We start from the raw sequence: 14,573 nt of genomic DNA, 5'->3' as shown, positions 1-14,573 counted from the left end.
ACTGGACTTCAAGCATCTTGCAGTGTGTGCCTCTCCATTATTCCTCCTTGGTTTCCAAATGAGATGCAAAAGTTGCTCTCATCAGAAAAGAGGACTTTGGACCACTGAGCAACCGGCTGCGGTCATCCCTGCTGCTTGTGCACCTTTTTCTTCCACACTTTTCCCTTCCACATAACTTTCTATTAATGTGCTTTGATACAGCACTTTAGGAACATCCAACTTCTATTGCAATCACCTTTTGAGGCTTTCCCTCCCTATGGAGGGTGTCAGTGATGTTTTTCTGCACAACTGTCAGGTCAGCAGTCTTTCCCATAATTGTGATTCCTACTGAACCAGACTGAGAGAACATTTAAAGGCTCAGGTGCCTTTAAAGGCTCAAAAACACCTTTGCAAGTTTTATGGCTTAATTAGCTGATTAGAGTGGGACACTTTGAGCCTAGAATATTGAACCTTTTCACAATATTCTAATTTTCTGAGATTGTGAATTTGGGGTTTTCATGAGCTGTAAGGCATAATCATCAAAATTATGACAAATCAAGGCTTGAACTATCCCGCTTTGCATGTAATGAGTCCATCTCATATAGTTTCACCTTTTAAGATGCATTACTGAAATAAATGAAGTTTTGCACGATATTCTAATTTTTCGAGTTTTACCTGTAAGCCCTACCCCAGTAGTGGGTTTCAAAAATTTTAACTACCGAACTTCCAGTGGCACCGCAGGCGTCGGCGGCAGCTCCCTTGGGAGCGCTAACCCCCGCAATCTCGTAAAGCTGCTAAAGCAGCGAAAATCAGCTGTTCTAGCGGCTCGGAACTTTCCCCTCGGGAGAAGAGGGGAAGGCGAGCAGGCAGGTGTGGGTAGAGCTCCCCAAGACCTCCAGGATTAATCCTGGGGTGCGGAGGGTGAGAGCTCCCCAAGCACCTGAAGAAGCTCCGGATCCGGGACCTTTCTGTTTCAAACAGAACAGGGCGCCGCGACCACCCCTGCGAACTAAATGATTTTACACCGATTGGACTTTAAAGCAGGCAGAGCAAAGACAGGAGAAATCACAACTGCAAGTACTAAACTTTAACTCTAATAAATTACCACTTCCTTCGGAGCTTGAGATGGGAGAAAGCTTAAAAAAGATGGCGCTGAGTTGCTTAAGGGCGTGAAAACGAAAGTTAAAAGAGAAAGTGCTTGTTAACGCTCATTAACGCTCGTTAACGGTGTCAGCACCTTTTAAAAGACTTTGTTGGGGAATTTTGAGGATTGGAAATTAAAGAATACAATATTGACTACAACAAGCTATAATAATTATTAAGGACTGAGATTAAGAAGACCTGTTGGTTCTGTTGAGTGGCTGGTGGGAAAGTGTAATTTGGAGATGGCTGCGAAGCAAATAAAAACTGTTGTGACTAAAAGTGCGGGGACTTATCCAGCTCAAACATCAAAAATGCAGTCTTTGTTAGCCCCACCAGATACACAAACACTGACACTAGAAGTTCTTCAAGGAGCTTTAAAGAAACTGTCTACTGATTTGGAAGAAAAAATCACACTCCGTTTTGAGGAAAAAATTAAAGAAGTGTCTGAGGAACTGCTTGAAATTAAAGAAACAATTCAAACCCAAAATGATGCAATAAGAGAAGATATTGTTGAAACATTTAAGGGACTGGTGGGTCATGTTACATCATTGGAAGAAAGGGTGGATGAAATTGACCAGTTTAACTTGAATGTGGAAGCTAAATTGGGAGAGGCTCAAAATAAGATCGAAAAGGCGGAAGCAGAACTCATAATGACACAATACAGAGCGATGGAATGGGCAGTGAGGATCAGACGCTTGAACAAAAATAACCAGGAAAACCTCAGAGAGATTTTTGTAGAAGCCCTTGCTCAGTTTACTGGAGAATCTAAAGCAGAGTGTGACTGGCAAATAGACAAAATTTATCGCGTTAATTCATGGATTGCCAGACAGAGACAACTACCAAGAGATATTGTGATCTACTTTGTTACAAGGAGAACAAGAAACAGAGTTCTACAAGTTTCTTATAAGAAGAAATTTCAAGTGGCAGGACAGGAGGTCTCAGTAATGAAGGAAATTCCCCCCAAAATGTTGAGATCTCGAAAGGACTATGCATTTTTAGTTGATGAACTTAGAAGGCGTCAGTTGCAGTACAGATGGGAAGCTCCAGCCGGATTAGTGGTGAATTATTTGGGTGAGAGACATCGTCTCAACTCAGTTGGGAAGGCAAGAGATTTTTTACACTACTATACTAAAGGCTGGAAACCAACCATCTCCAGAAGCCAGAAGAAGGAAAGAAGCAGGAGAGGCCAGAAAGGGGGAAAAGGAAATTATGCAAGCACAAGCTCAAGGAGGTGTTTTGACTACTCAACAAGAATTATTGCAACTTTCAGAGGATGTTCAACTTTTGGATTTATTTGAAAAAATGGAAGACCCCCAAGGATCAAAGACAAACTCGAGCAGCAACCAGACGTAAAGAACAAGAATTAAAGAAGCAACTAAGTCAGATAATAACCCAAGAAATTGCAATTGCAAATATGGAAGCCGTTGGAGGAGCTAGACTGAAGAGGAAATTCCAGGAGGACTTCCAGTCGGTGCTCCATAAGCTTTCAGGGGCCAAGGATGGCAAATAAATTTTTGACCTGGAATGTTAATGGCTTAAATTCACCACAAAAGAGGAAGAACATATTTCATTATTTGAAACAGTTTAAAAATGATGTAATTTGTTTGCAAGAAACACACGTTAGAACAAGTGATCAGAAATACCTAATAAATGCTAGACTGGGCAAACATTTTGTTGCATCAGCTCCTGAGAAGAAAAATGGCATAGTTATATACTTAAGAACAGATTTAATGGCTAAATTAATTGAAGCAGATCCACAAGGAAGATATATAATGATTGAATTAGTAATAGAAGGGAAGAAAATACTTTTAGAGAGAGTATATGCACCTAATCAACAACAAGAGAAATTTTATAAACTTTTGCATAAAAAATTAATACAAATGGATTACAAATCATGTATAATGATGGGTGATTGGAATGGTGTATTGGACACTAAAAAAGACAAAAAGACTCTTTTGCCAAATATTCAAACATGGGCTAAATTGCCTAAATCTTTTTTTGACATGATGGATGATATGGAGTTGAGAGATATATGGTGTGAACGAAATTTTAAAGAACAGGATTTTACTTTTTTTTCTGATAGGCACCAATCTTTTTCTAGAATTGATTTCATACTAACTACAAATGATTTTCTTTCCAGGGTAAAGAAGACGAAGATATGTCCAAGAACTTTAACAGACCATAATCCAGTGTGGATGGAATTAGAGTTTGGGGAGGGGTCTAGGAGATGTTGGAGGCTGAATGAAAACTTATTTCGATATGAGGCAAATGTGATAGAATGTAAAAAGTTAATGAAAGAATTTTTTGTTTTAAATATGCATAAAGGTACATCTGTGGAAATGGTATGGGATGCAAGTAAAGCATATATGAGAGGAGTCTTAATAAATTTGAATAATTCCTATAGATGTAGACAGGGGGAAAAATGGAGGGAATTGGAAGAGGAAATAAAAAAGAAGGAACAGGCGTTAGTGGAGAACCCAGATGACAAGAATATAAAAGAAGCCATTACAATATTGCGAGGACAGTTTAATATGTTGATGTCAGATCAAGTTGCAACGAACTTGCAATATGCCAAACATAATACTTTCTGCAATGCAAATAAACCAGGCAGGTGGTTAGCATATATGTTAAGGAAAAAACAAAAATCTCGTACAATAGAAAAAATAGAGTATAAAGGTAAAGAGGTATATCAACAGAATATGATTAAAAAAGCATTTTTAGATTTTTATACGAGGTTATATGCTGGTGATAATATACAAGATAATGATATAGAGAGATATTTGCAGAAGGAAAATATTCCTGTAATTACTGATGAACAAAGGGAAAGATTGAATGTATTAATAACCACTGAGGAAATTCTTCTGGCAATTAAGCAATTAAAAAGTGGAAAGGCTCCTGGTATAGATGGTTTGACAGCAGTGTATTATAAAAATTTTCAATTAGAAATGGTAGAACCTCTTAAGGAATTATTTGCTAAAATACAACGGGGAGGAGAGGTGCCACCATCCTGGAGAACAGCTTTTATTTCCCTGATTCCGAAAGAAGATCAAGATCATAGTCAACCCAAAAATTACAGACCCATATAATTGCTTAATACAGATTATAAAATCTTCGCAAAAATTTTGGCAAATAGACTAATGTCAGTTATGCGACAAGTGATTCATAAAGATCAAACTGGATTTATACAAGGGAGACAAATGAAAAGTAATGTAAGACAAATTGTTAATATACTGGAGTATTTGGGGAAGAACAACCAAGTCCATGCAGTGCTTATATTTTTGGATGCAGAGAAAGCGTTTGATCGATTGAATTGGCAGTTTTTAGTGAAAGTAGCACAAAAGATGCAGTTGGGAGAGCATTTCATACAATCTATTAAGGCAATATACCAGAAACAAACAGCACAAATAATAGTTAATGGTAATCTCACAGAAACTTTTAAAATTGAGAAAGGAACAAGACAGGGATGTCCCTTGTCTCCATTATTGTTTATTTTAACTTTGGAAGTATTGCTGAATAAAATACGGGACTCGGATAACATACAGGGTATTAAGATCAGGCAACATGATTATAGATTACGAGTATTTGCAGATGATTTGATTGTAACTTTAACCCAACCAGTAAATTCAGCTACAGGTTTGATGGATATAATTAGGCAATATAGTCAAGTGTCAGGGTTTAAAATAAATACAGGGAAAACAAAGATGATAGCTAAGAATATGAATATAAATCAAAAAGAAGAATTGGAAAGAGTAACAGGATGCGAGATAGTGAAAAAGGTTAAGTACTTAGGAATCTTTATTGCAACGTCAAATGGGAAATTATACAAGTATAATTATGAATTGTTATGGCATAAAATACAGATAGAGATGGATAAATGGAAAAAATTACAACTGTCTTTGTTGGGAAGAATAGCAGTAGTTAAAATGAATGTTTTCCCAAGTTTCTATTTCTCTTTCAAATGATACCAATACTTAAAAAGGATGCAAATTTGGAGGAATGGCAGAAAGGCATTAATAACTTTGTTTGGGTAGGGAAGAGACCGAGAGTCAAATTAAAAATAATGCAGGATATACGTGAAAGAGGAGGTTTGAAATTGCCCAATCTAAAATTGTACTCTGAAGCAGCTGCTTTGTCAGCAATTAGTGACTGGATTAATTTAACAGATGAAAGAATATTGAATATTGAAGGGTATGATTTGCTATATGGTTGGCATGCCTACTTAGTTTATGAGAAGAAGGTGGATAGGACTTTCAAAAGTCACATATTAAGGAATGCTCTCCTGCGTGTTTGGAAAAAATACCAATATAAATTGAATGGCAAGATACCCATGTGGGTAGTAGCCAGACATGCAATAGAAAATATAAGTATAGAACAAAGACAGGATGTAATTACTTATATAGAACTTCTGATTACAGAAAGAAATGTACTACAGTTAAAGTCTTTGAATGTATTAAGAGAGGAAAGGGCAATTCAAACCTGGTTTCAGTACGTACAGCTGCAGAATAGATGGGAAAAAGATCAGAAAATTGGTATTACACAAAGTGAAGAAAATTTGATAAAACAAATTAGGGACCAGAGTCAAATGCACATAAAAAGGTTGTATAATATATTGATAGAAATAGACTCGGAGACAGAGTTAGTTAAAGATTGTATGATAAAATGGGCACAAAATTTTGAGGAACCAATAATGATGGAAACATGGGAAAGGATCTGGGTAAGAAATGTAAAATTTACACAAGCCCAAAATTTGAGAGAAAATTTTTATAAAATGTTTTATAGATGGCATTTGGATCCCAGAAAGTTAGCTTGTATGTACCCAAACCTACAACCCAAATATTGGAGATGTGATTGTGTTGATGCTACTTATTTTCATGTTTGGTGGACTTGTAAAAAAGTTAAAGCATTTTGGATAAAAATATGGTGGATTATTCAAAATATTTTTTAAAAAAGGATAAAGTTTACTCCACAGTTGTTTTTGTTAGGTATAATTACAGATTGTACGGCTATAGAGACTAATTTGATTTTGAACCTAATAACTGCAGCAAGACTCTTGGTGGCGCAGTACTGGAAGAAAGAAGATTTACCTACTATTCAAGAATGGACACTAAAAGTAGTAAATTTAGCAGAAATTGTGAAAATTTCAGCATATCTAAAGGACCATTCAAATGAGAAATATATGTTAGAATGGAGAAGATTGATTGATTATATTCAAGGCAAATATTGGACTAAAAAATTTCAAATAGCTTATGAATGATCAAAGAGATTTTATAAAGTACTTAAATTTAGTTTAGTAAAAGGGGAGTTAAAAGTTCAAGAGGGGGATAGGAGGTTATAGATAATTAGCTTATGTTAGCTTATGATTGTCAAATGTTATACCCTGTATTTTGCTCTGGGAAGTGGGGGGGGGAGGGAGGGGAAGGGGAGGGGAGGGTTGGAAGGGGAGGAGGGAGGGGGAAGGGGAAACGTTTGTAAAACTTTTTAAAACTTTTCAATAAAAAAAAAATTAACTACCAATTCTGGGGGGTGGCTTGGTGGGCATGGCAGGGGAAGGATACTGTAAAATCTCCATTCCCTCCCCAATCCAGGGGAAGGTTAATGCAAAATCCTCCTGACCACCTCCTGTGGTTGCTGACCACAGCAGTAGGGAAGGAGGAAGGCAATCCTGCCCACCAGACTAGCCTGGCGGGGGTGGGGTGGGAAATCAAGCTGAAAGTGTGGCGTTCAAGCCCTGGAAGATTGTTTGAAAGGGACAGCATTTCCTGCAATTCTCATTACTAAAAGAGGCTGCACATTGCTTCTAAACACATGCTTCCCATAATCTTCCAGGGCTTGATTATACAAAGGCAATTTGCTCTGGAAGGGAAGCTGGGAAGAAGTTTCTGTTGGGAGAGGTCTTGCCCAGCAATCAAAACTTAAATGCCATACAGGTTGCACTGATGGGATGGGGGCGGGGTTAGGGCTAGGGTTAGGGATTGTGAGTTAGTGTTAGGGGTGTGTGGCCTGGCTGCGCGGAGCCTGAGGTAAGTCAGCATGCTCATGTGGCAGCTCCACCCCCTCCCCTACCTTTCCTTATCCTCCACCCCCCTCCCCGGCTTGCCTCGTGGCTGCAGCACCAGCGAGTATGGTGCTGGAAGAAGGGGGGCTGTGGTCACATGGGCTCTTGCTGCACATGTTTGTTGGTGCTGCCGCTGCAAGCCAGTTGTCGGGGCATGGAGCCACAGGGGCCCTCAGGTAAGCCGGTGTGTGCATCAGGCATCTCCACCTCCCCACCTCGTGGCAATGCCACTCAAAAGAAATAAGACAATCCCTGAAAATAAGCCCTAGTGTTTATTTCAGGGCCTAAAAGAAAATAAGACTGGGTCTTATTTTTGAGGAAACACGGTACATAGTTTTTTGAGTAGGAAGCTTTACTTCTGATTATCAGCACTAATATCTTTTTTTTTAATATCTGTTCTTGCCTTAGGCCTCAATATTTTAAATTAATCGATGAATGCATTTCACAGATAGTTCTGTTCAGGAATGGGGCTGACCCAGACTTTAAGCGCAAACACTTTGACTTTAATGTTGAGGCCTTAATAGGTGAGTCTGATGCCACTGATAGCTATATTTATTTTGCTAATTGTCCAGGAAAAATGTATTTTTCTGTTTGTTACTATTATATGAGCTGACAGAAAGTGAATATATTTGTATCATTTTTTGTCCCATTGTAAAAACTAAATCACTCAGCTTAAGTATATTAATTGATTAGATTTTTAATATATTAGTATATTAGATTTTTTTTAAAGAATAAAGATTGCAGAATACTTCTTACTGTTTGCTCAAAGTACCTACAATCTATTGAAAGCATTGCCACAATTGTACTTTTATTTCATGGTGAAAATCTCTCCAGCATGACATTTTTTGCTCTTTCAGTTATACTGAGACACAAGAAATGATCTATTTCTGATCTGTTACATGAGTGAAAAGTAAAAGACATGAGTGAAAGACAGATATGTACATATTCAGCTATGTCTGGTAAATCAAGGACGTGTTCTGCCCCAGCTACGGATCCCAAAGAATGTAGCACACAAACTCCGAACAAAACTCAGTTTACTTCAAAACACAGTCTTTTTGCAAATGCAGGCTATTAATAAAACATTCTTAACAACCTGCCAGAAATTCCACAGATAAGATAAGAGTCTTACTAGAGTTGCAGAAAGCCCAGAAGCCAGGTTTGCAGAGAAAATTCAAACTCAATGATCAGCGAACACACGTTGTTTCCTGCAGTTTTTTACAAGCTGTGTGCAAACTTAAATAGGCTAAGGGAGTGGCCAATTAGCCCCAAGCCTTACTCTCGAGGAGACCTCCTCCTGAGAAACCACTCCTGTCTTTTGGCAGCTCTGTGTGCTTGTGCATTGAGAAGAGGCTCCTCCACTTCATCCTCTTCACTTAAAGCAGCCTCTGGAGGTTCTGAAGGCCCTGGCTGAATCCCTGCCTCTGGCACCACATCTTCTTCAGCCTCCTCGCTGTCCGACTCGAGCGCCGGCTGCACAGGCTGCTGGCGCGACACCACACCAGCTTCCTCATAATCGGGATCAGCAACAATCCGTGTAGGCCGCTGGTGGGCCACAACAGGACGTAACAAAGCAATGCATAACCTTGAGTAAGGCTTTACAATAGAGCTGTGCTCCGAGCTATATTTGCCTCCTGAAAGCTTTGAGTGTGGCTTTCAAAGATTTCAGTAGTAAATTATAATTTTTAGTTTGGTAATTGCTATAGCATTTACACCTGCAGCTAAGTACAGTATAAATGTGATGCAATTAATAATTAAATAGGTGGCCAGAAATTAACTACATTCACTAAATTTAAATTAAATATAAATAAAATAAAATCCAGTTCAGTTTTTCCCCTACGTCTATACAATTGCACAACCTGAGGATGCCACTCAAATGAAAAAGCCCACTCCTTCCCCAAAAGTATGCACCTCTATTCTATAGGGTTGCTTAGTGTAAAGGGGAATTTTTCTCACAGTATTCTTACTTTGGTTTTTTTTTCCTGTAGATAATTTCATTGATCAAACTAAGGTGGCAAAAAGTGAAGCTAAAACCCTGGAATTGGAGAAGAAGGTTACAATCATATTTTTTTCTTTATCTTTCATTCTTCCTTTATTTTACTGGCTTTTTCCTTACTCAGAACAGTTTAAATTTACTTTTGTGTTTTTAAATATCTTCATTTTTTAAAAAAACTCCTTTATTCCATTTGTGGTGCTGATAGCTGTTTATTTCTGTTGAGTTCTTTTTTCTTGATGCCTCTGTTCTTTAGTACTCATAGACTACTATTTATAAGTATGCAAAGAGGAGAAGTATTTATAAGTATGCAAGAGGAGTATTCCCTTGGCTTTCTCCCAAACATTACAGGTCTGGATTGATACTGGTTTCATCTTCAGAAGTACATTCTTTTTTTAAAATTTTGCAGCAATAACAGCAATAACAGTTAGAACATTGCTGCAATACTGTTTTTTCATGGGGTGCCATAAAAGTCATTCCCCAAATAGGAAGTGGTATGCCAAAGTTTTCACTGAGTAGCATGCTATCATAAACTTTTATTTTCATTGTCCTTTATTTTTAACATTTCTGAACTAACTAACTATATATTTATAAACAGGTTTATTTTTTCTATTTCTCATCGTGGTGCATTTGAAAAGAAAAATATGTATAAGCTTAAACATTCTAAAGTAGGTTATATGTATAATTCATGTATTAATCTTAAATACACATCATCCTGTATATTTTTAATTTGCTAGAGGATTTTTACTATTGCTAGCAAACATTTAACAGTATATAGACCAAGTCCTACCAAATTTACTTGTATATTTAATGCCAGAAAAGGCAGGTGGCAGCAACAGTTCAGTACTTTTAATTCAGTGATCCCTAGCCTTTGCGGCTTGGTGGCCCAGCATGGGGGGGGATGGTTCCTTGTGAGTGGCAGGTGTGTATGCATGAGCACGTACAACTACAATAGCACGAGTGCAAGTGCTATTGGCACAAGTGGAGCTTCACGTGTGAAATCCCGCCACTTGTGCAAGTGGAGTTGCATTTGTGAGGGGCTGCGCACATGGGCGCAAGCACTCACCACTCGTGAGTGGAGTTTCTTGCATCATGACTGCCAGTTCGGAACCAGGCCGCCGCTTGTGTGGCCCTGTTCCGAACTGGCTGCGGTCCGGGAGTTGGGGACCCTTGTACTAATTGATAGAAGGAAACAACATTGTTCTTCATTGATAAAGTGGAAAACTATCATTAAATCTAGACTTTATAGACCAGGGGTAATTGTTCGCACATCATTCTGAATATCTTATAAGAAAATTGTATTAGGAATCAAGAAGAGATATTAATTTATTAAAGAAATTTTAAATGTATCAACTAAAAAGAAAAAACAAATCCTACAGCCAAGAGAGATTTGCAAAAGGTTCTGATTCAGTCCTTGTCACCTCAAGTAAAAGGACCTTGAATAGCAGAAGAGGGAAGGATTTCTGGTAAATCACGGCTGGCCAAGATAAAACCAAGCTACATAGAATAGTGACCTGATATATCAGCATCACTTAAGAATTTCATTTGCTTTCCTAGCATGTTGCACTTATACTAATACAAGTTACCTCATCTTCTTTTTGTCCAGGGTTTAGAACTGCCAGTGCTCTGAAAATGTCACTCATTCATTCATCCATCTATATTAAAAGCTATATTCTGCTGTTTTTTACAAAGACAGTATAAAATTGGCTTATCTTTAAAATGTTCACCAAAGTAAAATGTAACACAGAAAACACAAACATTGGAACATTTTTCTTTACTATTTTTCTTAAAAGATTACTGTATATTTCAGAATTTTATAATAATGGTTTTGTTATTACATGTAAAACTTCCTTTTATTTAATAATTTCATTTTTGACCTGGATTATGACAAACTAATTAACGCATACTCTGCTGAAATGTTTTCATATTTAGTAGTATTAAATTTTATCTCCTTGTCATCTAATCAGCATTGTCTGTTGTACTCCCCAAGAAGGAAAATATTATCTCACTTGAGATTTAACCAATATGGCATATGGAGTATATTGGCATGATTATTGTGCATAATTCTTTCTTTCAGCTGGAATCTGAGTTGACTGCACGTCATGAATTACAAGTTGAAATGAAGAAGAAGGAAAGTGATTTTGAGGAAAAAATTCAAAATTTACTTCAGGAGAAAGAAACAGTGGCAGCTGAGAAACAGCGTATTACCTCAGAGAAGCAAAACTTAGAAATTAATAGCTCTTTGTTGAATGATGAGGTAATGAGCAATGGTATAAATAAACTGATTACATTAGAGAAACATGCCATTTAATGTTTAAGTCCTAAGTCTCAAGAATCATAAAATGGAAGAAGAAATATTGCTATTTTCTTGGAGAAAGAATGGGTAATGGGACATCAAAAGCTGTACTGTAAAATTTTAGGATATTGGGATGTTAATGGATGCATGTAAATGTTGCTATTCCACACTATATGACATCCCTTTTATTATGATGTTCAAGAGAGGGAGTCAGGATAGTTGGTGGCATGATGTAAAACATTTGTTTTGTTCTTTGTGAATAAAATGAATTGGATATGAATTCTGGGATTGAAGCATATCATTTATTTATGGATTTATACCCCACCACATCCAATTATGTCTTGACAGTTTATAGCAAATATAACAAGTTGCTAGTTGAGAAATATGAGCGCCCTATAATAAACCCTGGGTTACTGGTGTGGTCCAATGCATTGCGGTATGTCTGACAGCATCTCCTATAGTGCCAGTCTGGCTGTGTTCAAAGCTTTTTTTTCTACCATAAGTTCTGCTGGCAACAATAATTTGGTCTCCCTGTGACCTCCAGAATTATTTTTAGAAAATAAAATGATAGTTGCCCACTACAGCATACTTTTTCTGGAAATTTGCACATCCTTAAAAAATTGGAAAGTAAGCTGACATGGTAAAAAGTTGAAGTAGTAGTAAAAAGCAATCTTTCCAATTTCTACTTTCATCATGGCAGCTGTTTTGTGAAAATACCTATAATTTACTCTGAAAATCCTAATTGTATCTCTTAGCGCAGAAACATTGAGAGCCCCACATACTAGCCATCTACAACTGGATTAGGTTGAAATGTTAAATCAGATGTGCAATGTGTTACAATCTGAAAAAAAGATTTTCTGAACCAAGCATGCTTTAGGAACATTAATAGAGTACTTTTTGAATCATATAATAGGTTTGTCTTTTTCCATTGTGGGCGCTAACCAGCTTACACAGTGTCTCCTCACACTTTGCTTGCACAGCCACTTTGTTCTGTATTGTGCATGCTTGGTTCAGAAAAACCATGATCAGCTTCCAGAGTAGCTTTGCAAGCCTGGAAAAAAGTCCTGCTTTGACCATTCAGAAAGCTGTGTTCCAAAGGATCTCTTGTGCAGGAATCACACAGCCCTAAATCAGAATAAGACTACCAATTCAGTGTGATCTGCCTATTCTTGTATCTGTTGCATTGGGTTACACAAAAAGCAATCTGAAAACCCCAAAGGAGTAAAGGAAATATCAACAGGGTAGTAGTAGTAGTAGTAGTAGTAGTAGTAGTAGTAGTAGTAGTAGTTGTTGTTGTTGTTGTTGTTGTTGTTGTTGTTGTTGTTGTTGTTGTTCTTCTTCTTCTTCTTCTTCTTCTTCTTCTTCTTCTTCTTCTTCTTCTTCTTCTTCTTATTATTATTATTATTATTATTATTATTATTATTATTATTATTATTATTTATTGAATTTGTATACCGCCCTACTCCCAAAGGACTCAGGGCAGTGAACAGTCAAATAAAATACATATACAAATGTTAAAAAACCCATTAAAATACAATTAAATAATTGGCCCGAAAAATGAAATTTAAAACACCCCAATTCATAGGACAAATTTAAAATTTAAAATTTTTTAAAAAAGTTTAAAAGAGAGGTTAGGCTAGGCCAGCCTGCTGGAAAAGAAATGTTTTGATGGCACAGCGGAAAGCGCACAGGTCCGGGATCCTCCGTATCTCCGGTGAGAGCTCGTTCCAGATGGCAGGTGCCCCCATAGAGAAGGCTCTCCCCCTGGGGGCCGCCAGTCGACATTGTTTGGCCGACGGCACCCTGAGGAGCCCCTCTCTATGGGAGCGTACTGGTCGGTGAGAGGCCACTGGTGGCAGAGGGCGGTCTCGTAGATACCCCGGTCCTGAGCCTAGTGAATAATAGTGAATAATGGCCTAGAGATGGGCAGTCTGTTTATTTTTGTGGTTTAGAAATGTGACTTTTCCAGTCTGATTTGTTCTACTTCTTTCTCTAAAGATTGCTCTTCTGACCAAAGAACTTGAAGAACTTAAGAAGAAAATGAAGCATGTCATTTCATCTACGGGTTTCCCATCACAGCAACCATTACCTACCGGGACAGAAAGTCACCAAATCCCTTCATCCCTTTCTTCACAAACTGTTTCCCCTCCACTTGCTCTACCTGAGATGTCAGGGCCTCCTCCTCCCCCACCTTTGCCTGGGATGCTGAGATTACCACCTCCCCCATCCCCTCCCCTACCTCTACCTGGGATTCCAGGGTTGCCACTTTCCCCACCACCTCTACCTGGGATACCGGGGTTGTCCCCTCCCCCACCACTTCTACCCGGTATGCCAGGATTGCCCCCTCCTCCACCACCTCTGCCCGGTGTGCCAGGGTTGCCCCCTCCCCCACCACCTCTGCCCGGTATGCCAGGGTTCCCCCCTCCCCCACCACCTCTGCCTGGTATGCCAGGATTACCCCCTCCCCCACCACCTCTGCCCGGTATGCCAGGGTTCCCCCCTCCCCCACCACCTCTGCCCAGTATGCCAGGGTTGCCCCCTCCCCCACCACCTCTGCCTGGTATGCCAGGATTACCCCCTCCCCCCACCACCTCTACCTGGGATGTCAGGGCTGCCCCCTCCACATCAGTTTAGGATACCAATGCCGCCACCACCTCCTACTCTATCTGGTTTTGGAATTATGGCAACCCCAATTCTTCCATTTGGATTGCCTCCCAAGAAGGTTTACAAACCAGAAGTTCAACTTAGGAGAACTAACTGGTCCAAGGTGATTTCTTGTAATTGATAATTAGATATATTTTACCCATTGTCAATGTTTCCTTTTCCTTTTTCAAGCTCCTCAGTCTACCAGTGCTTTTTCCCGTTAATTACTCTGTGTTCAAGATTTTGAATGCTGAGGACTAGAAAAGATTATTTACTGGTTGTTGCAGAACTATTTATTTTATTTTTATTTTTATTTTATTTTATTTTGAATTTGTATACCGCCCTTCTCCCTGAGGACTCAGGGCGGTGAACAGCCAAGTAAAAACATCAAGTACAAATATTAAAATACAGTTAAAATATACATATATAAATTTGGCCCCATTAATTAAAAACAATAAACAAAACAC

The 14,573-nt window shown here is 38.4% G+C and overlaps 1 protein-coding gene across 1 annotated transcript in view; it reads left to right on the top strand.

Moving 5' to 3' along the window:
• The window catches only part of DIAPH1 (diaphanous related formin 1), a 205,472-nt gene that overhangs the window by 78,723 nt on the left and 112,176 nt on the right, over positions 1 to 14,573 (top strand). The window contains 5 exon segments of the mRNA XM_070940849.1: positions 7,586 to 7,701; positions 9,163 to 9,227; positions 11,245 to 11,424; positions 13,462 to 14,043; positions 14,045 to 14,230. Coding sequence (XP_070796950.1) covers positions 7,586 to 7,701; positions 9,163 to 9,227; positions 11,245 to 11,424; positions 13,462 to 14,043; positions 14,045 to 14,230 — 1,129 coding nt within the window.

Source organism: Pituophis catenifer, unplaced genomic scaffold (genome assembly GCF_029215685.1).
Source record: "Pituophis catenifer annectens isolate HBS135680 unplaced genomic scaffold, rPitCat1.0.hap2 SCAF_3, whole genome shotgun sequence".
NCBI lineage: Eukaryota > Metazoa > Chordata > Lepidosauria > Squamata > Colubridae > Pituophis > Pituophis catenifer.
Note: the sequence above shows the minus strand (reverse complement) of the source record. Positions and strands in the feature narration are given on the sequence as shown.